We start from the raw sequence: 24,274 nt of genomic DNA, 5'->3' as shown, positions 1-24,274 counted from the left end.
ATACTCACTCATCGCAAAAGGCGGAACCTTCGGTAGTGGAGCGGTAACGTCTCTCCATGGTTTAAGTAGACCAACACTGGCGTGCTCGATAGCATTTGCTATCGATGATTTGAGCGCTTGAGTAATCATCGCAGACAACGGTAGTTTTCGGAAGCACGAAGATCTCGGTTCGAATAACGCGAGTATAGTTTTAATTATTTATATTTATCATTAATAATAAGACTATTTTATGAAACGAGTATAAACGCGAATCGCGGTTTTATTCGGAGTATAGAATAGATAGGACAGATGTGCTGAAGCATTACACACGCTAAGCGATAAGGCGTCGATTTTGGATCAAGGCACACATAACACTTACAGCTGACAAAAGGTGACGACGCTTGCTCCCAGTTACTTCCAGATGTCACTCCAGAAGCAAAAAGAAATGAACGTAGCGGACGAAGCGGAGACAGGTTCAGATTCAACGAAAAATACACAACGGCTAAATTTGCACGATTAGCTGATAGAAACAAAATTCACGACGATGCATATCGCGATAGGCGGCAGTTTAACTTTCTAGGTATATTATCATTAAATCAGACGAAAACGGCGAAATAAAACACGAACTTAAAAGCCAAAAAAAATAAAACAAATTTTCGAGCCTAGTGTCTATGTCACATACCCTAAAAGAAGTAATCTACGACTGCAGTTTAGTGAAACACGTTTAAAATTGCATGATCAATTCTCTTGAAGCTTACATTTTAATGTACCAAAATATTTTTTTTTTCAAATTACAGATTATTGGTACCAACATGGAAACAGAATAATTCACAACAATGCTTACCTAATTTGGATGGACATACCAGTGCTTTGTCTATACCGATTCGTGCTCGTAGTCGCAGCCGCAGTCCTGCCCAACGCAAAACTAATCAGAATATCAAAACTGCGGTGAGTAAATTATAATAAAAAGCTACACGCACCATTTCGTCATATACTCGAATAAACATGTAGGATGTTGAGGACTCTGTCAACCTAGCATATTCATGTTTTTTTGCTTTCTTTTTCAAAACTGTTTTTATTTTGTTTTGCGGTGTATTTTTTCTGTAGAGGTAAATTACTGTCTACAACTTTGCCCCATCAAGCAATCCGTCTTTGATTTAAAATTCCTTTTTTATAATTTTAATTTCTTTTTTTCTGTAAAATCACACAAAATTCACACTTATGGTTGAATAGCGAAAATCTTTCATTGTTTCCGGTTTGAGCTTTCGAAGTGCACCTGTGTTGACCAGTGTAATCCATATGGTGTAACGATAACCCATATCACCATACAATATCCCGGACTAGTTGTTGGGCACGTTTTATGATTATTGATTATGCGGGTTTTGTTCATCTATAATGATTATGCGGGTTGTAACACCAAAAAAATGGTATGCAAACAATTACAGACGTTGCAATAAAAAAACACACACACAGTAATTGGACTCTTTAAAGGTTCAATCGGTGCGAACAGAATGAGCATTTTACTGTATGCTAAACAGAGAAAAACGGAGAGCAATTCATCAATTAGATTTATGCCATGGCCATGTAAACAGATGAACAAAAGTCGCCTCCAAACAAGATCTCAAAAATAATAGCACCGTTGCGATCTAAGAGAATGCTCGTAGAAATTACCTATTTTTATTAAGTTTTTGTTCGAGATTCTCGCAGAAAACTACAAATTCTAACAGCTAACAAAGACAATTATCTCACTTGGTATTCGGTCATTTCTGGCTTTCTGGGTTTCGGGTTTTCTGGAATTCAACCCGACTCGATTTTCGGCCTCTGGGATTTTGGTCTTAAAAATAACCATAATGGGTGCTATTTGATAATTTTCTGAAACTGGAAATCGCCACGTTGAATTTCAAAATAGGATCTAGATTTGATTTCCGGTCCAGCTACTATTCTGGTTTGAGAAATATTACTATTGGGTGGTATTGGGCCATTTTAGAATGTTTTCCAGAAACCGGCGAACTTCATCTTGACATCTTGGGTTGATCTCCTATCTCTAGATAAAATCTCAGTTTCGAAAATACCCAATACTTCTTTTCAGCTCTAACTCTTATTGGTCGAAATCTGAGTTCAAAACATGTCTCAACCTTTTTTTAGTAGTTTGTTTATTTGTTTATTTGTTTATTTTACTTCAATTTATCTGACAAAAGTCTTAATAAATAACATGAATCAGGGTCAAGTCTACAAAATATTTGCTTGCTTCAACTTATACACAAACTTGCGGGATGATTCGCCAAACTCGAAAAAATCTTCAACACTCAGGAAGGTTCTGACTGCAGCGGTGACAGGTTCGTAGAATCCAAATGATGTGCGGTGAAAGGAGGTTGGAAGCAGGCCAGTAGATCTTAAGGCACGTTGAGAAGCATGGAAGTTTAGCTGGTACAGGAGCGACGGTGAATCGATTTCTCCATTCATAATTTTCGCAACGAAAGCAGCTTGCTGTATTTTTCGGCGACGTTCAAGTGTGTCAAGGCCAAGTAGCTTACAGCGATCAGTATACGGTGGCCCGTAATGCCCGTAGTTCTGGTCATAACATTACAATTTTGCCGCATGTTGATTGAGGCGTACATAACTTCCAAATCGATTGTTGCGAAAACAAAGAAAATCCGATAGAAACCATTATCATGAAAACACCATTTAGGCTTGAAACCCCTTGCAATGAAATTAAAATGATGATAGGAGTTAAAGATCACTGCTTTGCAATGGTTCAAAATCGATGAAGATTGTTGTAACTTCCCCCTCCATTTAACTACGTTATTGAGATACAGAAAAATCAATATCATGGGAACATACCTCGTATCTGGGAACCCGTGTATACAGAATTACACAATGTTCATGTTTGGTATTCAAAAGTGTCTGTCCTGTACACTTAGACAGTTGGCTGCGAAGTCTGTGTATAATAAAACAGAAGGTCGAGCTCCGAATCGGAATGTCGTACAGTAGCAGGTCTCTGAACAAAAGTCGGAAAAAACCTAAAAGTCTTGTTTAAATGAGTGGAAATTATATATTATAACAGTTTTGAGGTGTTTAACTCGTTTCTGATGTCAGAAAAAGTTTGAATAGCAATTTTTGCACCTAAAGTGCTGTTTGACCTTTTTCATGATCAGATTTTATTTTCTCAAATCATGCTCAAAATTTTTATAGGGAAACCGCTCCTCTTTTATTCATCTCATTGCTCCTATTTGTCCAATTAACTGTAATTTTTTTTTAAGTAAAAGCAGTTTTATTTTACCTCTCGATTCAGTCGAGTAATCGGAAGTTAAGAACGATGAGAAGAGCGAAAAAAAGTGACGAGAAGAATATAGGTGCTACGATGAATATTGGGGTGGTTCCCTCAGTAATTCTTCATCGAAAAACTTTAGAACCGTATATTTTTGTTTGGTTCTTAGGGTACTGCTTTATGAATGGTGGTGCAGGTCATAATTCCATTTATCTTATTTTGAAAATTTTCTAGCTATTAAGCCGTTTATTCAATTCAAGATCTTTCTACAAGTTAGAGGTATTTTAAGGAAAATTATGAGATCGTATAGTAGTTTATATAAACGTCATTGGAAATATAAAAGACGATATATTTTTGCCTTTCTCCTAGAAAGATATAGCAATCACTTGCAAAACCGAAAGTATAAAAGTGCTCCAAAGGGCCGAATGGCATATATCACTCGACTCAGCTCGACGAGCTGAGCATTTTCTGTATGTGTGTATGTGCAGATTTTTATTTTCACTCACTTTTCTCAGAGATGGCTGAGCCGATTTTCATGAAATCAATTGCAAATGAAAGGTCTTGTTGCCCCATAAGACCCTATTGAATTTTATTGTAATCGGATTTTTAGTTTAGAGGTTATGTTTAAAAATGTGAAAATTATGAAACATCAATATCTCAGAAATTACACAACCGATTTGGACAAAATTGGTCTCAAAAGAACGGGCTACCTAGAAAACCCTCAAGTTTTGAAATTCATAAAGATTGAACGTGTGGTTCAAAAGTTATGAAAAGAAACGTGTTCTGAAGACTGTTTAATCACACTCATGTTTCTCAGAGATGGCTGGACCGATTTTCTTAAATCAGTGTAAATGGAAGGTCAAATTGCCCCATAAGACCCTATTGATTTGTTTTGCATTTGGACTATTACTTTGTCTGTTATGTTTAAAAATGTGAAATCCAGCTATGCAAAGGAACATATTCCGAAGACTACTTGGACTCACTCACTTTTCTCAGAGATGACCGACCCGATTTCCACAAAATTAGTGTCAAATGAATGGTCTTGCTGCCTCAGAAGACCCTATTGAATTTTACTGTAATCGAACTATAACTTCATTTGTAATGTGCCGACTTGTGAAAATCACGAAACTTCATTATCTCAGAAACTACGCAACCGATTTGATTATTATTATCAGATGAGCGGGCTAGTTAAGGGTTAACTGATGAATTATGATTGAACACGTGGTTTCAAAGTTTGGGTGCCCTACACGTTCCCATTTCATTTGATTATAATCGAACTTAAGCAACCGTTATGTATTAAATTGTTAATAAAACAACGAAAGCCTATTATCTCAAAGATTACATGACTTATTTGAACATAACTAGTGTCATACGAACGAGTCATCTCTCAAACTTACAAATAACAAACTTCATAACAATTTGATATGTGGCTCAAAAGTTATGGAAAGCAGAGAAATTCAAAGACTATTTAAAACTATACCTGCTTAGATCGATATATGTGGCCTCAATATAATTTAAATGTGGTGTCGTACTATTTGAACGTTCCAAGTTCATTGATTCCTTGCGGTTTGTTTGAAGTCTGCAAATGCACGACGAATCAGCCATAGGATATGATCAAAGTCAAATAACAAATCGTTTGAAATGATTAGTTTTATCGAAATGACAACATCCTCGTCTTTTGGCTTCTGTACATCGCCTTAATTCTGAATATATTCATATTGGGTGGTATTCTGTCATTATCAGCAGACTTTCTGGCATCAATCTGACCGGTTTGTCAGACACCGGAAGTCACCATCTTAAAATTCAAGATTGTGTCTGTGATCAATTTTCAGCTTCTGTGCATCTTTCTGGTTCCAGAAATACTAATATTCAATGGGAATCGTCCATTTCAGGCTGTTTTCAAGAAACCGGAAGTTGCCATCTTACAATTCAAAATGTTGTCTGAAGACGATTTGTGGCTCCAGTGCATCATGATGCATCATGCATCATGTTGTCTGAGGTTGATTATGGAACATATTTGTTACCTGAAAACATTCACCTGCCAATATGGTTCCATTTAGTTGATTAGTTCGCGAGATGTGCAAAAATTTGTGAAGAAACATGTACTTCCAGAAGAGGGAGGGGCGTCAAACCATTATGGACATATTTGTTACCCCTAAAAACATTCACATACCAAATTTGGTTGTATTTTCTTGATTGATTCTTGAGTTGTGCGAAATTTGTGTTTCATTTTCATGGGATTTCCCTTATAGAAGAGGGAGTCCGGTTTCAAACCATTATGTACATTAGGGTGCCAGCCAAAATGGTTATCCTGAATTTCAAAAAAAAAACCCTATACAAAATGTTCACCTGCTCGAAAAAACACCCTGTGCAAAATTTCAGCTCAATCGGACTTAAAATGGGGTGGCGCAAAGCGATTGAAGTTTGGCTTTTTTGAAAACCGAAAAATCACCCAAAGGGGTACGTGAAATTTCGGTTCTCGAATTTTTTTTATGCCAAATGACTTAAAAACGCAAGAAACGTCGAGAATTGGTGTCATCTGTAAATTTTTTTTTTTTTGCAAAAATTTACTCTCTGGGACTTAGTCGTTTTTTCAATTCTGGAAGGCGAAGTTCAAAATGTTCAGAATTTATCTTTTTAAATTGATCACTAGTTTCTCGAAATAGCTTGTATAATGATATACCCTATAACAAGCATCGAATACATTATGTTTTATTAGGGTGGTTCATAATATTGTGAAAAATGAGTATAAAATAAAAAAAGCACTTCGGTTCGTTTGATTGGTGTGACGTCTTCGACAAAGTTGTAGATTATAATTCGGCCTTTCCAAAAAAATTACATTAAAAAAATTATTCGTTCAAAAGTTAGAAGAAAGATTAAAAATTATTTATTCAAAGGTGCTCATTTTTTAAAAACTTGATTTTTTAAATAAAACCCACGAAAGATTCGCAAAACACCAGTCCAATCATATAGAAATCAAGAAAAATAAGTTATCATTTTTTGAAAAAAAAAAAATATTTAAAAAAAAAATTATTTTCAATTATTTTTTTAAAAGGCATATTTTTTTTAAAGGACAAAATATTATCTACAACTTTGCCGACGGTTTATTTGATTGGCATAGTTTATCTGGCAAAGTTGTAAATAATAACTTCGTTCCTCCAAAAAAAATGTACCCTGAAAAAAAAAAAATTTAAAAAATGAGCATTTCTCGCTGAAACCGTCCCACTAGTGACATGAGGTCTTTCAAAAAGGATATTTTTATGTCTAAATGATTGAAAGTAGCGAAAAAATGAGAAAACCACTTTGGTTAGTTCTTATTGATGGACCCCTCGGGCACAAATCGGTTAAACGGTTTTTACAAAAATTGATTTTTGAGCAATTCTTGACTTTTTTATTGATTTATTTCTCTTGAATTTGTCATTGAACCCCCTGCAACCAACACATCGTTCGTCCAATATCAAATCAACGCAATATACTGAGTCTGTGGTGTGCGTATGATGTGGACAGTCAGTATTCCTAGTTCACAGGTAGTAAGTGCACCCACGCAACGTAATTTTAGAATAGCCTTTAATCAATTGGCTAAATTTCAGGCGGAGGTCTAGCGTGGTTGGTAACGTCTCCACCAACCACGCTTGACGCCTGGGTTCGAATTCCAACGCCGACATAGGTGTCGATGGTTGTTGGGTGGCGTGATCCACTCACAACCAACCCAACTGGTCTAGATTCAATCCTAGCCGACACCGGGAGATTTTCTGAGGCGAAAAATCTCTGGGATCACGCCTTCCATCGCATGAGGAAGTAAGCCGTTGGCGCCGGTCCGTTGATAAACGGGTCGTGAGTTAGGGTCCCGCCTCCCTGGGCGTCGGTGATTGGCACAACAACAGTGGCGGAACTAGACCGACGGAAAACAAGCGAGAATAAAGAAAAAAAATGGCTGAATTTTGTTAGGTAGCAAACGTACCCTTTTCGTCGATAAGAATTTGCTAGGGATAAAAAAAGTGATGATTCTACTCTTACTTTATTTACGCTGGCATACCTAAATCTTCTCCAGATTACTCGGGATATACTTGATTCATACTATACTTGGAATACCATACCTAAGTTTGTTGATAGTAGTTTAATGCATGAAAACAACAGTATATAACAATAGCAAAAACAACATCTAACATTAATTTATTTAATTATTGTACACGCGAAAACTGTCCTCCGTACAAGGAACCAAACTTTGTTCTAGCAAAAAAATCGTAGAGAAGCTTAATCACAAATTACGTTACACTCAAGGAGGAGCAAGGGAGTGAAGAAATAAACAATGTGAATGCAGTGTAAAGGGATCAACGATACGATTTTTTGCTATACGTAATTTGTGAACAGACCCAAAGTCACACAGGCATTGGGCCATCCACATTCCACGTGGACAGGGGGGTCTGTGTGATTTCCACAGTCCATACAAATTTTGAGAATTTATATGAGAAGTTGTGGGGGAGGGGAAGGGGGGGGGGGTAACAAAATCCTTAAAAATCTGCCCACGTGGAACATTGATGGCTCCTAATATACTCTACACACAGACACACACCACAGACTCAGCATGACTTGATATTGGACGCGCGTCATGCGTTGAACTGTTTGAAGCTCGATTTTGAAAAGTGACCAGAATGACAAGATAACCTCATACTCACCTAATATTTTGAATGTATATTAAAGCATTTTTTCAGCTTTCCAATGGTGATTTCAAATTCAAAATCGGTGGTTGCAAACTTGCTCAAAAACACGTTTTTCTGATGAAATCCAAGATGACGGCGAGATCCAAGATGGCGGTTAATTTTTTTTCTACTTCAAATGAAAGCTCTATCTTTCCTCTTTTCCTCTTGAAAACGATGTGTTGGTTGCAGGGGGTTCAATGACAAATTTAAGAGAAATAAATCAATAAAAAGGTCAAGAATTGCTCAAAAATCAATTTTTGTAAAAACCGTTTAACCGATTTGTGCCCGAGGGGTCCATCAATAAGAACTAACCAAAGTGGTTTTCTCATTTTTTCGCTACTTTCAATCATTTAGACATAAAAATATCCTTTTTGAAAGACCTCATGTCACTAGTGGGCGAGAACTGCTCAAATATAACTTTTTTTGCTGATTTCTCCATGGCCGGTTTCGTTGTTCAGGAAAACTTTCATAGTTTTTATAAAAAAAAATCGGTTTTTTTCAAATGGGCTGTTTTCGATAATTAATTTATAACTTTCTCTTATTTTTTGTAAATTAGTAATTTGTTTTCAGAGTGTATATTTTTTTTAAAAAAAAACTACTATCTACAACTTTGCCGAAGATGTCACACCGCTCAAACGATTCGTGTTGGCTCAAAAAATTTTTGTAATCATCAATACCTATCTGAAATAGCATTTTCCAATAGCTTTTCAAAAATGAGTTGTGTTTCAATAAATTAAACCAATAGCACAAAATGGCCTCTTTTGCCTATAAAAACGTCTATGCAAAGTTTCAGCCAATGGGCTCGTTCACGTTCTGATGATGTAAACTGGACAGAAAATGTATTGTCGAATTGTCAAAACGACGCAAACCCAGAAACAACGAGTCAATTGTGTCTGTATCTGGTTGAGATCCCTATACTCTCATTATCACTGAATAACATCGATACAGTCTTTTGTCCGATTATATAAGCCAGAGCACTGTGTGTTCAATCAAGTGTTGGCAAAGGACATTATTGTGGTAAACAAACGAATAAATTGTCTGGTACAACATTCGAGTGCAAGTGTCTTAGAGAGTAGATTTTTCAAACAAAGTAATATAACATATTCCACCGTTTCATTTAAAATTTTAAGACACTTGGAATCGAAAACATTTTTCAAATATTAAAACTCCATGTACCTCCCGTGTGTGATTTTGCAAATGACATGAAAGCATTCAACATTTTCCACGAGACACAATCTTAATTTTGGTTGAGATAATTTTTTTTGCACAGAGTAGTTTGATACATTTTGTAAATTTGTTTTGTAATATTTTGCCATTTTACTTATAATTTTTCCAATTCAACATTGCCACCCTAACGACAATGATATCACAAATATTATATTTTCAGGAATTTTTCTATTGGTATTCAGTGAGAAATTGTTTTATTTTTCATTTTATACTCATTTTTACAAAATATTATGAACCACCCTATGTCGAATAAATGAACTAATGAAACATAATGTATTCGATGCTAGTTAGAGAGTATATCATTATACAAGCTATTTCGAGAGACTAGTGATCAATTTCAAAAGATAAATTCTAAACATTTTGAACTCCGCCTTCCACAATTGAAAAAACGACTAAGTCCCAGAGTGTAAATTTTTGCAAAAAAATTTTTTTTCAGATGACACCAATTCTCGACGTTTCATGCGTTTTTAAGTCATTTGGCATCAAAAAAAAATTTCGAAAACCGAAATTTCACGTACCCCCCCCCCCCCCTCTTGGGTGATTTTTCGGTTTTCAAAAAAGCCAAACTTCAATCACTTTGCGCCACCCCATTTTAAGTCCGATTGAGCTGAAATTTTGCACAGGGTGTTTTTTCGAGCAAGTGAACATTTTGTATAGGGTTTTTTTTTTTTGAAATTTTCTGGTCACTTTTTTTCCATACGATAATTGGCGCCCTAAATGTACATATTTGTTACCACTAAAAACATTTACCTACCTTTACCTTAAACATTCACGTACTCCCCCTCTTGGGTGATTTTTCGGTTTTCAAAAAAGCCAAACTTCAATCACTTTGCGCCACCCCATTTTGAGTCCGATTGAGCTGAAATTTTGCACAGGGTGTTTTTTCGAGCAAGTGAACATTTTGTATAGGGTTTTTTTTTGAAATTTTCTGGTCACTTTTTTTCCATACGATAATTGGCGCCCTAAATGTACATATTTGTTACCACTAAAAACATTTACCTACCAAATTTTGTTCCATTTGGTTGATTAGTTCTCGAGATGTGCACAAATTTGTGTTTCATCCAACTATTATGGACATATTAGTTACCCCTTAAAACATCCACATACCAAATTCGGTTTCATTTGCTTGGTTTGTTCTTGAGTTGTGCAGAAATTTATATTTTATTTCAAACTATCATAGGATTCTTTATCGGCACCAAAAACCCCTACATACAAATTTTCACGTCGATCGGTTCAGTAGTTTTCGGGCCTATATGGATCAGACAGACAAACAGACTTGACTGCATTTTTATATGTAAAGATTACAACATCAATATTTTAGAACCTAAAGAGTGAATATACATTTATTGGATTGAAGCGTTCATGTAAATTTATTTTTACAAATAAAAAATTGAATGTGAAAGGCTGGGTCTGACCGCTAGGTGGATTAATTTAGGTTTTTTTCATCAATTCAATTTATCCTCTTTTTATACATCTGGTAGTACTGAAAGCGGTGTACAAGTTTATTTAAAATGCTTGAGACTACTGGAAAAAAACTTCATGTGTACTTCCCAGTCAACCATTTTGCTTAAATATACGAAACTGAATATTTTCCGACCTCCGACCACTGTGTATCGCACCAAGGCTTTGCTTTTCTCAGAAAAGCTATTTAATAATTGAGAAATAATGAAATTTAACAAACCCATCTCCTTACTGCGCCACTGAGATACAGGACAGTCAATGTCATAGAAACATACTTGAGAACCCACTTATACAAATTAGTGATCAAGTTAGGTGTTTAGGAGTTTACAAAAAAACAAATTTTTACTTCCTCTTACTTCCCAAGAAAAAAAACATCCCAAAAAAAACATCTCATACTGAAAACAATTGTGTATACATTTGCACGGTTATTGGGGAGGATGTTTTCACGTTAATCAACCACAAATTCACCCCCCTCTTGCCTACGCTCATGAGATAGAGCAAAACGAATATTTTATTATTACTCCCCGTACTCGAAAACCTCTATGTACAAATTTGCACGGTTATCGCTTCAGTAGTTTTTAAGTCTATAAGGAACAGACAGATATTCGCATTTATAGATATAGATTTTCTAAATTTGCTAAGACTGTTGAAGTATCGGGAATAGGATACTTGTCACTGATGGTCTTTGAGTTCAGTTTTCTGCAGTCTATGGCCATTCTATTATTTTTTTTTCGTTTTTTTTTTTGAATGACCCACATCGGAAAGTTTTTAAGCGACTTGGAAGGTCTATTAATGCCGTCATTTAATAATTTCTCTACTTTTTTGTTAACTTTTGACTTCGAAACTTGGGGATAAGGATTATATCTCCTCAAACGGAAGAAACGTGAAAAGATTCTTCTATCTTGTGTGATATTCTAGTGTACTTAGGATGAAAATAATTTTTGTTGGACTCCGTATCAACCAGGATTCTCAAAGGTACGGCAACGAAGAATTTATCCTGAAAAAAACAATTCTGCCCCCTCTTCTGGTTGTTAATTTACTGGGCTTCTACAATCCTGGCATATCTTTCGAGTGAGTGAGATGACTCAGGATACTCGTCACCTGACGAGGTGTAATCAGTACACTCATTAATTACTACTTTAAATTCAGGTTTTTCGTATTCACCTGTGTGATGATTGAATAATCTCTGCCTCTTCACTGTATGAGATGACAAGTAATCGAGAGTTTCCAACTCTTGCTTTTCACCATAGTATGTGTTTTCTTCCGGACGATTCCCGCCGGATGGTGAAACTCTGGATCGTAAGGAATAACGCCAAACCGTTTAACAAAAACACCTTTATTGGATTACAGATAAAGTACAACTAACTCGTTAATTCCTCTCACTCAACTCTACAAAACACATACAACAAAATTAACTTATTCTATTCTTTAAAACCGCTCGGCTGTTGCACGATTAAATGGGTTCCATCACTAGGTGGTTTATCGGATGCACTCAATTTTGATAACCAGGGCACGTCCAAAAACATTCCCACCCCCCTGAAGAGCCATTTCCGTCTCTGTGGCTAGCAATGCTAGTGAATTATACCGAAATAAATAAATAAACTTCGTAACACATTCAGCTTTTTCCAAGAGCTATAGGCAGTAAGCACAGTTTTTCTACCGGACGAACATATGTTCCACTAAGTTGCAATCTGGTGCAGCTTGCAGTGATGCTCCAATTGAAAAATGGCCCGACTTGAGCGGCTCTAAATCCGTTGGATCATCAGAGAATGCGGTTAGTGCCTCGACTTGTGTGAGCAGCGTTTGCACATCCTCAAACAGTACTTCATGCTGTCCTAGAACCTTTAACAGATGAATTTCGGCAGAACGCACCGTTGCCCCCAGTCCACCAAGAGGGGGGGGAAGGAGGCTGGGAGGATTAAAATGCCAGTAAATGGCATCCTCTGAACATTCCTTCAAAATGTGCTCATGGTGCCCTTTTCTCCTCAAATTCTGCATCAAATTCACCAGTTGATTTTTCGCGCCTGCGAAATTACTTTGTAAGAGAACATCTCAAAAGGTCTTCCACGCCACGCTATGAACCGTCGAAGTACTTCAATAAATTGCTCCGAGGATAAGTCTATGTACGTTGCAATACCTCCGATACTAATTTAGAATCGATTCTTCTATTTCCGATACCCGATCGCTGGTATCGATACTTAACAGGCGATCCTTCGCCAATATCGATACATCACCCTTAGTATCGAAACAACAACAAAGATCGATGTTCACTCCACTTAGTAGTTAGGGTAGGGAACATATTTTAAGCAGCTTTAGGAGCTGCCTGTGTATTGCACATAAGACGGTCCCCCTGCTTTGCTCTTCAAGAATCAATGCGGAAAATTTGCGTTTTTTGTAGAAAAAGATGATTGAAAGTTTATGTTGGATGCATTATCAACGAAATTCATCATACATCGTACCAATTTGGCCCAAAACATATTGAGAAAACGTAAAATTAGTATAATTATTCGTTTGTATACACTTACGATATTTTTATAGTTTCGAAAAATAATAAGATTTGCCTTATTTCAGGTGGTTTATGGACAGCCCCTTATCACTACAACACTTTTCTCAAATGACAAAATCATTTACAGTAGAGAACTAACAATTTGACACCGAAAAAATAATTTTGGCCGAAAATCTTAATGTTCCGACCATTGTGATATTGGAAATACTCGAAAAATGTGATATACGAAATACTCGAAATGTGTAAAGTGAAATACCCACATGAATAGATCAATTTGTTCATTATCATTTTCTTTGTCAGCCTCTCTTTTCAGATTGTAACAGTCATTTAGCAAATTTTAACAATAATCAATTAAAGTTTACAATCAAGGGACACTATTCCAATCACCCCGAACCTATTCTAAGCAGTTTGCATATGTTTTGCAGCGGATTTTCTTCAGCACCCGACGTGGCGCCTGAATGGTTGTAATATTGATAGATTTTTTTGATTGATGTTTATTCAAAGGTTTTTCTGTGTAGAACGTTTTTTTATGTATTCGTAAAACAGCTAGTTAACCGAAGTGTTCGTTCTTTTCATTGAAATTGTATGTAGGGATACTATCCATCCTGATTTAGCAGGACATGTCCTGACTTTGAGATCATATTTGGGTGTCCTGATTTATTTTCCATATTCTAGCATTTGTCTTGATTTTCATAAGACATGCAATTATCTTCAATCACCAAGCTCATATTTCAAGGCACAAGTCGGTAAGTTTTTAACAGAAACGTGAATGTTGCCTGATATTAGAAATTGTTGAAGATTGCCCAGTATTTTTTTTTCTTTTCTGGTTGCCAGTTCGAATTCGTCGCTGGAAAAATAAAAAACAAAAGGACATTTTTCTTCGATGAAATACTTAAAGTAACATTTTATGAGGTAAAATTGTAAAATTTGAGGTGATGACCGTTTTGCGGGCTAAAGAAATAAAGGGGCCTATTACAGTCAACGAGGTGAGCAGCGAGTTACTCGCCAGACCAATTTAGATATAACAGATGGTGAGTCGGCTGGATCTCGGACGAGTAGCTCGTCTGCGAAACTGCTCCACTCAGCTGTCACCAGCCAAGTTTTACTCGCGTTTCCTAATATAACATTTTGCTCGTCAGTGACTCTAGGCGAGGCAAATTGCTCGCCTCGTTCCTTGTAATCGGTCCCAAAATCAGGAGAAATCTATAATGCAGAATTGAAATATCTGGGAGATCCAATATTAAACCTGTCTATCTTAATTCATGTTCAATAATGTGAATAATTCTGATAAATCTCGATACCTAACCACACAACGCTCACTGTGTAAATTATTTCTTTGGTTAAGCCTGAGTAAAGTGAATAGTGTTGAACATTTGACAATTTTTATATTTATTTTAAACAGTTTACGTGTGCTGAATTTTTCGGGGACATACAAATTCCTAAAACTTCAAAGTTGATAAAATTGGATCGTTCGAGATACATGTTGAATAAATTAACAACCGAATAGCATTTTGAAGTGCAAATCACATACCACCAGTTTGAACCAGAATAAAAATAACTTGGATCAAATTTGTGCCGAAAAAATAGATGTCCTGATTTGTACCTCTGACCAGATGGTATCCCTACCTAGATGTTCATGTAATGTTGTCATAGGATTCTTTACTTCTTACAGTTTCATTGAGTGAGATACGAACACGGCAAAAAAACTTACTTCTTCACTCGTGTACTCGTACATTTAAGCTGCCTGTAGAAACACATATTAACGTAGAATTACGTCCTACTTCATTAGGGTGGCACACCCAGAAATCTAGAATGGATTGAAACGATATAATGCAACATTTCAAATACTTAAAAATTTAGTACAACTGATGAGATTTCAGTCATCTCGATGGATAGAGAACAAATCAATCTGTTTATGAGATCATTTTTTGAAACAGTTTTCATAGTAAAGTAGTTAAAGTGCGTTGGGTGTTTTTGTGGCTGAGCAGTCTCAAAGAAGTAGAACGACTTTTTTGTACTACCCGACGATTCAGTGACTTCTTGAGGGTAAGCAGGTGAGATTTCAGTTAGCGTCTTCTAAAATACTAAACTGGTAGTCTAGCTAACTGTCTGTGGCTATTGTATCTGTGACTTACATATATCTTGTCAAGATAACTTTTCACCCTGTGTTGTGAATTTTGGTGTCCTTAGTTAGCTCGGAAGTGTACATCCGGGCTGATAAGGAGTACCAAAATTCATAGGAGTTGAAAAAAAGCTATAATCTATCATATTATTCCAGTTTAAGCACTAAGGCAAACCCAAGACAAATTACTTACCATTTAGTAAAAAACAATTTGCGGGAAATAATAATAATAATAAATAATAAAATTCCAAATCATCATAGGGAAAACAAAAAAAAAACGATTTTTTCAATGTGTATTTGTGTTTAGTGTACTTTTCTTGATATATTACGCGACGCGATTGATTGTCTGATACATGTTGTGATAATACCTGTACGGATCAGAAAAGTTAGAATGTTTTTCACGAAACATTTACAGAAGCTGTTTGTTTCTAGCTCAATAAGTGAGAACAAAAGGTTTAATTAAAATAAACAGCCTTGTTATTTCTGTTGCGGACAATAAATATGCAAAAACAGCAATATGAGTTATACTTCAAATGAAGCTGATATCAAACAGCGATACCTTACAATATCGATACTTTTTTCACGATTATATCGGAATATCAGCGCACGCTTTCGATTCCAAGTACCGATGCTAAATGATATCGCAACATCCCTAAATAAGTCTGAAACGAGCTCGAGATGAACCGCCTTTGTTACAAGGCAGATAAATACCGAAACGTATGCCTTCACCGCTTCGCCCATATGTAACAATTTCCATTCTTGGTCGAGAGTTTCTGGATGTACAACACGCACGAGAGTTAATTCGGGGTCCTGCAGCTCCTTGCTTGTTAAAAATCCCAATCTTATATTTCCTTCCTTGCGCATTGTTGATGAATCGTAAACAATACGGTGTTTCCTTTAAGTCAGCGGTTCTCAACCTGGGGTACGCGTACCCCTAGGGGTCCGCGAGAGCCTTCAGGGGGTACGCGAAACAAAAATCAGTAATGGCGGACACGAGTGCGTCTTGAACTGTCACAGATCAGACGTGTTTTCGGTTGCTTGTGGACTGGTCTTTGATTGCCTATAGCTTCAAAGTTTGGGTTTTGTAAAAATTATTTCCCATCAGTCTTTCTCAAGACTACCTACTTTTGAATTTAACATTTGTTTTAACTTTTTTCGTATCACCTGAAATGGCTGGACGAAAAAAAAACCACGCATCGCTGCGGGGAGGAAAATAGAGGCATCTCTTTCTGACACTTCGAGTGTCTGTAGTGACAATCCTTCTGATAGTTTGCCTGAGCAAGAAGCTGGTGAAATGGAAGTTATTAATAATGAAACTATACAAAATGTAAAATCTTTAAAAAAGGAGAAAGTTCCACCTATTGTGGTAACTATTTCTTCTGAATTTAATATATTCAAAAAGGAACTTTCAACGTTTGTTTCTGACGTTAAAGTTACCTATCAAATTGGCCGTAGAGGTGAATGCCGCTTATTAGCCGACTCAATAAAGGGTCGTTATCGTCTTGTTCAGTATTTAACTGACAAGATGTACAAATTTTTTACATATGACACCAAGAACGCCAAGCCGTTCAAGGTTGTCTTGAAAGGTCTCACCAACGATCAAACCGTTGATGAGATCAAACTTACTTCAACAGAATTACTTGGCATAGCCCCTACCCAAGTAATTCTAATGAAACAAAAATCACGAGGCGAAAACAGCCAGCGAACTGGAATTTCCCTTGTAAACTATTTAATTCATTTTAACCGCAGTGAGGTTAATAACTTAATTTTTTTTGGAAAAGCACATGCTTTATAAAACGTGCGTGTAAAATGGGAAGCTTATAGGATGTTTGGCGGAGGTGAAAAGCATATCACCCAATGCCGTATTTGCCAACGTTATGGCCATGGTTCAAAGTTCTGTAACATGGACCAAAAATGCCTGATTTGTGGAGACTCTTCTCACAAAAAGGACACATGTTCTGTGAAAGAGAGTAAAAATTTTCGCTGTGTGAATTGTAACGGCAACCATATGTCGAATTTTTATCAATGCCCAATCCGTTTAGCAATTGTTAAGGCAAGGCAAGGTAAACAAAATTCAATTTCCCAATTAAAACAAGCTTCAAAACAAAATTCTCCAAGCGTACCAGTGACGAATAGTTTACCTACTCCTTTGCATACCCATTTAACATATGCACAGGTTACAGGTAGTTCGAACATTCTGCCGCCTAATGTTGGTAGTTCGAAAATGACCGTTAATATGGGTAAGCAAAACACGCTAGAAAATAATTGTACACCTATTACCCCAGCTAATATAACTACCGAAAATATTTTTTTCTAATGTCAACTGCCTGGGGCCTATTACGGCAGGTAAACTTTCTTTTCTGCAACAGGCAATGTCCGATCTCATGAACGCCATGTTTATTTTGTTTATTTTGTTTATTTTACTTCAATTTATCTGACAAAAGTCTTAATAAATAACATGAATCAGGGTCAAGTCTACAAAATATTTGTTTGCTTCAACTTATACACAAACTTGCGGGATGATTCGCCAAACTCAAAAAAATCTTCAACACTCAGGAAGGTTCTGACTGCAGCGGTGACTGGTTCGTAGAATCCAAATGATGTGCGGTGAAAGGAGGTTTGAAGCAGGCCAGTAGATCTTAAGGCACGTTGAGAAGCACGGAAGTTTAGCTGGTACAGGAGCGACGGTGAATCGATTTCTCCATTCATAATTTTCGCAACGAAAGCAGTTTGCTGTATTTTTCGGCGACGTTCAAGTGTGTCAAGGCCAAGTAGCTTACAGCGATCAGTACGCGGTGGGAGGTTATCCGGATCACGCCAGAGTAGATCCCGTAGTGCGAATCGTACGAATCTTTTTGAACACGTTCTACCCGTAAACACCAAGATTGCTGGTGGGGGAACCAGATCATGCTGCAGTTTTCGAGTAATGGTCGTACCAGTGAACAGTAGAGCGCTTTTATACAGTGAGGATCTCTGAAGTCACGGCTAATTTTAGCAATAAATCCTAATTGTCGATTCGCTTTCGATATTAGGCTGGCTTGATGCAAATGGAAATCAAGCTTGGCATCGAGAAAAACACCAAGGTCGCACACACGGTCGACTTTTTCCAGCTCATGTCCTTCGATGCGGTACTCGAACATGATGAAATTCGGTGAAATGTCATAACCTCGCATTTTTTAATGCTGATTACTAGCCAGTTCCTGTGGCACCAGTCGACGAAAACATTTAGCAGAGCTTGTAGACGGCGGCAATCGTCAATTGTACGGACTACCAAATACAACTTTAAATCATCCGCGTATACCAACTTACAACCAACCTATAACAGTAGCATAGCATCATTAAAGAAAAGCGCAAACAGTAAAGGCCCCATGTTGCTACCTTGTGGAACTCCCGATGTATTCGTGAACTGCGATGAAACGCAAGAACCAATTTTCACACGTAGAATCCGGCCACATAAGTATGAACTCAGCCACAACAACAAAATGCATGGTCAATGCGATCGAAGGCAGCCTTTAAATCGGTGTAAATGACATCTATTTGAGCGCTTTGTTCCATATTTGAGATACACGTTGAAGTGAACTCCAATAGATTTGTACACACTGAGCGATTCGGTATAAATCCATGTTGCGTGGTGGATATGTAATTTTTAGTACAATGAAGCATGACATCGCTTGTTAGGGCCATCATACTGGCAACCACACGTGATCCACAAACACGATAAGTTTTATCTCCCACTTACACCCCCGTATAGCCTTATCACTGTTTCACTTGATCCCGATCGTTATCGTAGGTAGAATTCGGATACGATCGGCTTATTAAACTCACCACTAAGACTTACTATCGTCCAGTATAGTAAGAAATAGTCAGTAGCGAATAAACCTTACACGAAACCAGTTCACTTTTTATCATTGTGCCTTATAAAATAGTCGGAACTATATTTCGATTTCTAAGTTAAAACTTGTTGTAGTATTTTATCCACTGAAAGTCAGCACGGCTTCACATATTCGGCGCGTGTGATATTATACTGCCAGATCGGCAGAATTGGCGCAATACGCGCAATCGGAGATAGTGCGAAATAGTGATCAAGACACGGCTAGATCCCAGAATTAGCCGGCTCTTCCCTTCCACGGTCCTCCAGGTAGTTTCTCGAACATTTTTTGGTCCTTCGAACCGGATAGTGTGGACCGGAGGACCGTTGGAAGGTGTGCCACGTGTTGGCATAGTGACCTATAGTGAACAATAGAACAATAGTGGTTAAAGTGAACATTCGCCATCGTGGAAAGAGTGGCTTCAGCGGTTGGATCCGCCATTGTGGAATTGGTCGCCATCGCGATTGATAGCGTCAGCACGTGGATGTCCCGGTAGTCAGCCGGAAATTCGCGGCACGTTGGAGCAGATTTCATCATAATTTCTACGGCGGCGGCGGTTAACGATTGGATCCCGACGAATAGAGTCACGAAATTTGGAGAATAAACGGGGGAGTACTTTGCATGAAAAGCATGTGGTGCATGATTCATTATTAAATATAAGAATAAAAATGGTTGATATATTTCTTTGACTGCATGCGATATATGGGTCCCTGAGTTCGATTGACGATTGGTCTTGGTTTCCGCTGGATTTTCGTGATTGTGTTTCGCTTGGTTGGTTCCCCTCGCTGGGTCAATTTTCCGATTTGGTCTGTCTCTGACAACCGCGGACGTAAGAAATCGCGACGTTGTCAAGGTGAAGGAAATCTTTAAGATATAAATTTAACTAAAGTTCGTAGAATTTATAAACATTGACTGCAGTGAAAAGTGGTTAAAAATCGATTCAAATAATAAAGTGGTTCGAGAGTGATTGAAAATAATAATGTCTGGTGACCTCAAGGATCTCAAGTCGCAGCAACGGCAGATTCAGAGTACATTCGATGGTGTGAAGCAGTTCATTCAGAAATTCAAACGAGAGAAGCATGAGTCTCAGATCGAAACTAGGTTGGAGATGTTGGAAGCTGCCATGAAGAAACTATATTCCGTTCGACGCAAGATGGACTTTCTGCTGGAAGAAGGGGATGAGAAAGATAGCGCTGACTCAAAAAAAAGCTCCAGAGAGTCTTCAAGCTCGGCTTACCATGCTCGCTGAAAAGCGGGATGCGGAAAGTGTTGCCATCATACAGGCAGCCGAGGATAACTATCGCGAATTAAAATCGGCATTGCAACTTCTTGTAGCTAAACCGGTGGGAGAAACACTCATTCAACAACCTCCCGCATTAGCACCGGCTGTGCAAGGTGCCTCGTCGAAGGTGAAGCTGCCAGAAATTAAACTGCCTACGTTTGGTGGCCGAATTCGTGAGTGGGTCACGTTTCGGGATATGTTTCAGAGTCTTATACATCGCAACGATCGGCTGACCGACATAGATAAATTTACATATCTTCGCTCGTCTCTCGTGGGTGAAGGTCTTCAAGAAATCGGAACAATTGGGATATCAGCTGCGAATTATCAAATTGCTTGGGATCTCCTTCAAAAACGCTTCGAGAACAAAAAAATTATCGTTAAAGCCCATTTAGATGCTTTATTTGCTGAGGAACCGATAAAAAGGGAGAGCTACGATGCTCTTAGTCATCTTATTAGTGAATATGACAGTAACTTAAAAATTCTGAACAAGATTGGCGAAGATACATCGAACTGGGGTACGATACTCGTATATATGATTTGCTGTCGGCTAGATTCAGCAACCTTACGACATTGGGAGTCTCATCACAGTTCGAAGGAGGTTCCCACTTACGATAAACTGATCGAGTTTTTGCGAAACCAGTGTAGTGTTTTGCAATCTATTGCACCCACAAAACCCCAACTTGATATTAGACGATCAAAACATACGGTTAGCCATACTCAATCATCAGTGCAATCTATTGGTCGTTGTCCATTTTGTGGAGATGGTATGCACTCAGCATTTAAATGTCAACGGTTCCTGAAATTGAAGGTTGCGGAACGGTACGAGAAGGTGAAGCGTTGCGGTTTATGTTTAAATTGTTTGTCTCCATCGCACTTGGTTCGGTTCTGCACAAAGAGTTTCTGTAACCACTGCAAGCAGAAACATCATACGCTTCTACACAATGGACCAACAAACGGTGGAGCAATGACAACATCATCGTCGCAGAACAATTCAAACGTCTCTAACGCGCAGAGCAGACCACCAGCCGCGAACACTTCACACATGCAGACACAGCACCAAACCACATCCACACCCTTCACGAATTCACTCCCAATCGCACACACAAACATGCAATGCACCAACCACCCACCACATATTGCAAAGCGTACACCCGTAGATTACAGCAATGCTTTATCCGTAAATATTTACACGCCATCTCGTCAAGTTTTATTATCAACCGCTGTAGTGCGTGTTTTAGATTCTTATAGCAATGTTCAATTTGCTCGAGCATTGTTGGACTCTTGTTCGGAGTACTGTTTCATAACCACGAACCTATACCAAAAACTTAAGCTGGCAGAGGCAGCCAGTTACTTATCCGTAGCCGGAATAGGAGGTTCAGTGGTCAAATCGACGAAAGTAGTAGAAGCTGCAATTGCGCCAAAATCGGCGAGCATTTCTACGTACAACGAAACTGTTCGCCTGCATGTACTGTCGAAACTTACTTCTGTACTCCCCCCCTGTACTCCTGTCAACATACAGCAGTTGGCCATTCCAAATGATGTTACGCTCGCGGATCCTTGCTTCAATAAGCCTGGTCCAATCGACATGATCATCGGTGCAGAACTATATTACGATTTGCTAGTCGACGGAAGGATGAAGTTGTCTGAAGATGGACCCACACTGCAGCAAACCGTGTTTGGCTGGGTAGTTTCTGGACGACTTCCTGGTAGGCTAGTTAGCGGTGCTAAGACCCATTCTCATTCGTGCGCTACGGCCGACATTCGCGACTTTCTAACAAGGTTCTGGGAACTAGAGTCCTGCCACAGTAGAAGTACTTATTCTCCGGAGGAATCTGCGTGCGAAGATTTGTTTGCCCGAACAACAACACGGGATGAAGATGGGAAATATGTGGTGACCCTTCCAAAAAAGGACTATCTCCTGAAACAGCTTGGAGAATCCAAATCAATAGCACTGAAGCGTTTCCTAGGGCTTGAGAAACGATTCGAGTTGAAGCCAGAATGGAAGGCTCAGTATAAGGACTTCATTGACGAATATTTGAAGCTGGGACACATGAGACCTGCCTCAGAGGAAGCCGAACCCTCCCCAGCATATTATCTGCCGCACCACGCGGTTATCAAACCCGATAGTTCAACAACCAAGTTGAGGGTCGTTTTTGATGCCTCCTGCAAAACCTCTACTGGTATTTCATTGAATGACGCACTGATGGTTGGGCCAGTAGTGCAGGAGGATTTGCTTTCAATTTCCATTCGTTTTCGCTTTCACCGAATCGCTGTAAAAAATGTACCGCATGGTGAAGGTACACCCACACGATCAACACTTGCAACGCATTTTGTGGCGCAATACCCCCGATTAGCCGATTGGGACGTACGAGCTAACTACGGTCACTTATGGAACCGCTTCCGCACCGTACTTAGCAACTAGATGTTTGGCGCAGTTGGGCAGTGAAGGAGCAGCTACGCATCAGCGAGCGGCGAAGGCATTAAAAGAGGACTTTTACGTCGACGACATGTTGACCGGCGCAGACAGTATTGAAGACGGCAAACTCTTGATTCGCGAAATGAGAGACTTGACAGACTCAAGAGGATTCAGCTTGCGGAAGTGGGCTTCTAATGAACGTGGGTTGTTGGCCGAGCTTCCAAATCATTTGCTTGATGAACGAATCATGCTGGAGTTAGATTCGTCCAGCTCACACGTAAAAACCTTGGGATTACTTTGGGAACCGAGGACTGATAGTTTTCTGTTTCGTTCTCCCAACTGGAACAACAACCCCCCAATCACAAAACGAATAGTTTTGGCTGATGCTGCCCGGCTGTTTGACCCTCTTGGTCTGATTGGTCCAGTCGTCGTGCAGGTCAAAATACTCCTGCAGCAAATTTGGAAACAAAAAACTGATTGGGACGAACCGTTGAACGAAGACTTACAGAATTACTGGCTAGAATACCGCAGAAATTTGATGACGCTTGATTCCTTCTCCATACCTCGTTAGACCGGATATAGCCGTACTAAGACGGAGTTGGAAATTCACGGCTTTTGTGATGCATCGGAAGCCGCTTACGGAGCATGTATCTATCTCAGAAGCACATCGATTGACGGAACAATAACGACTCGCCTCATTACGTCAAAATCAAAGGTTGCTCCGCTAGAAGACTTAAGCCGAAACAAGAAGAAGCAATCCATTCCGAGATTGGAACTGTCGTCAGCTCTAATTTTGAGTCACCTATACGAGAAGGTTTGTAACAGCATTCAAACAACGATCACGTCATATTTTTGGACAGACTCCATGATAGTGAAATGTTGGCTTGCTTCACTCCCGTCTCGATGGCAAATCTTCGTGGCAAATCGAGTCTCGGAAATTCAGCACATAACTAAAGGCGGTATTTGGAATCACGTATCTGGGGCAGAAAACCCAGCAGACGTCATTTCACGGGGAATGACACCCGCTCAGCTTCTGTATCAACCGCTATGGTTTGAAGGGCCGACATGGCTTTCTTACGATCGGTCTGGTTGGCCAAAAGGGTCAGATATGTTACCAGATGTAGATGCTACGATCCTTGAAGAAAAATCGGTGATATCGTTAACCGCGTGCATGAGACCCACAAATGAATTGTTCTCTCTACGATCGTCTTTTTAAAATCTGGTTCATCTAACTGCGTGGATTAGTCGGTTCGCGTTTAACGCTAAGCGCTGCAATTGGGCAAGCAGACGTAGCGGACCATTATCGATCATAGAATGTAACGATGCAATAACTATTTTAGTTCGATTGGCACAGCAGGAAAGCTTTCCGGAAGAAATTTCAGATCTCTCCAAGGGTCGACAAGTTCGATCACCATCCGTTCTTCTCGCACATGATCCCCAATTG

The 24,274-nt window shown here is 38.6% G+C and overlaps 1 protein-coding gene across 26 annotated transcripts in view; it reads left to right on the top strand.

The window, feature by feature from the left end:
- The window catches only part of LOC129732737 (GAS2-like protein pickled eggs), a 1,144,034-nt gene that overhangs the window by 659,950 nt on the left and 459,810 nt on the right, over nt 1–24,274 (top strand). For all 26 annotated transcript variants that reach the window (XM_055693913.1, XM_055693917.1, XM_055693914.1 and 23 more), the window contains one exon: nt 777–927. In XM_055693913.1, coding sequence (XP_055549888.1) covers nt 777–927 — 151 coding nt within the window. The remainder of the gene's footprint in view (nt 1–776; nt 928–24,274) is intronic.

Source organism: Wyeomyia smithii, chromosome 3, assembly GCF_029784165.1.
Source record: "Wyeomyia smithii strain HCP4-BCI-WySm-NY-G18 chromosome 3, ASM2978416v1, whole genome shotgun sequence".
NCBI lineage: Eukaryota > Metazoa > Arthropoda > Insecta > Diptera > Culicidae > Wyeomyia > Wyeomyia smithii.
This window is presented reverse-complemented; position numbering and strand designations above follow the sequence as displayed.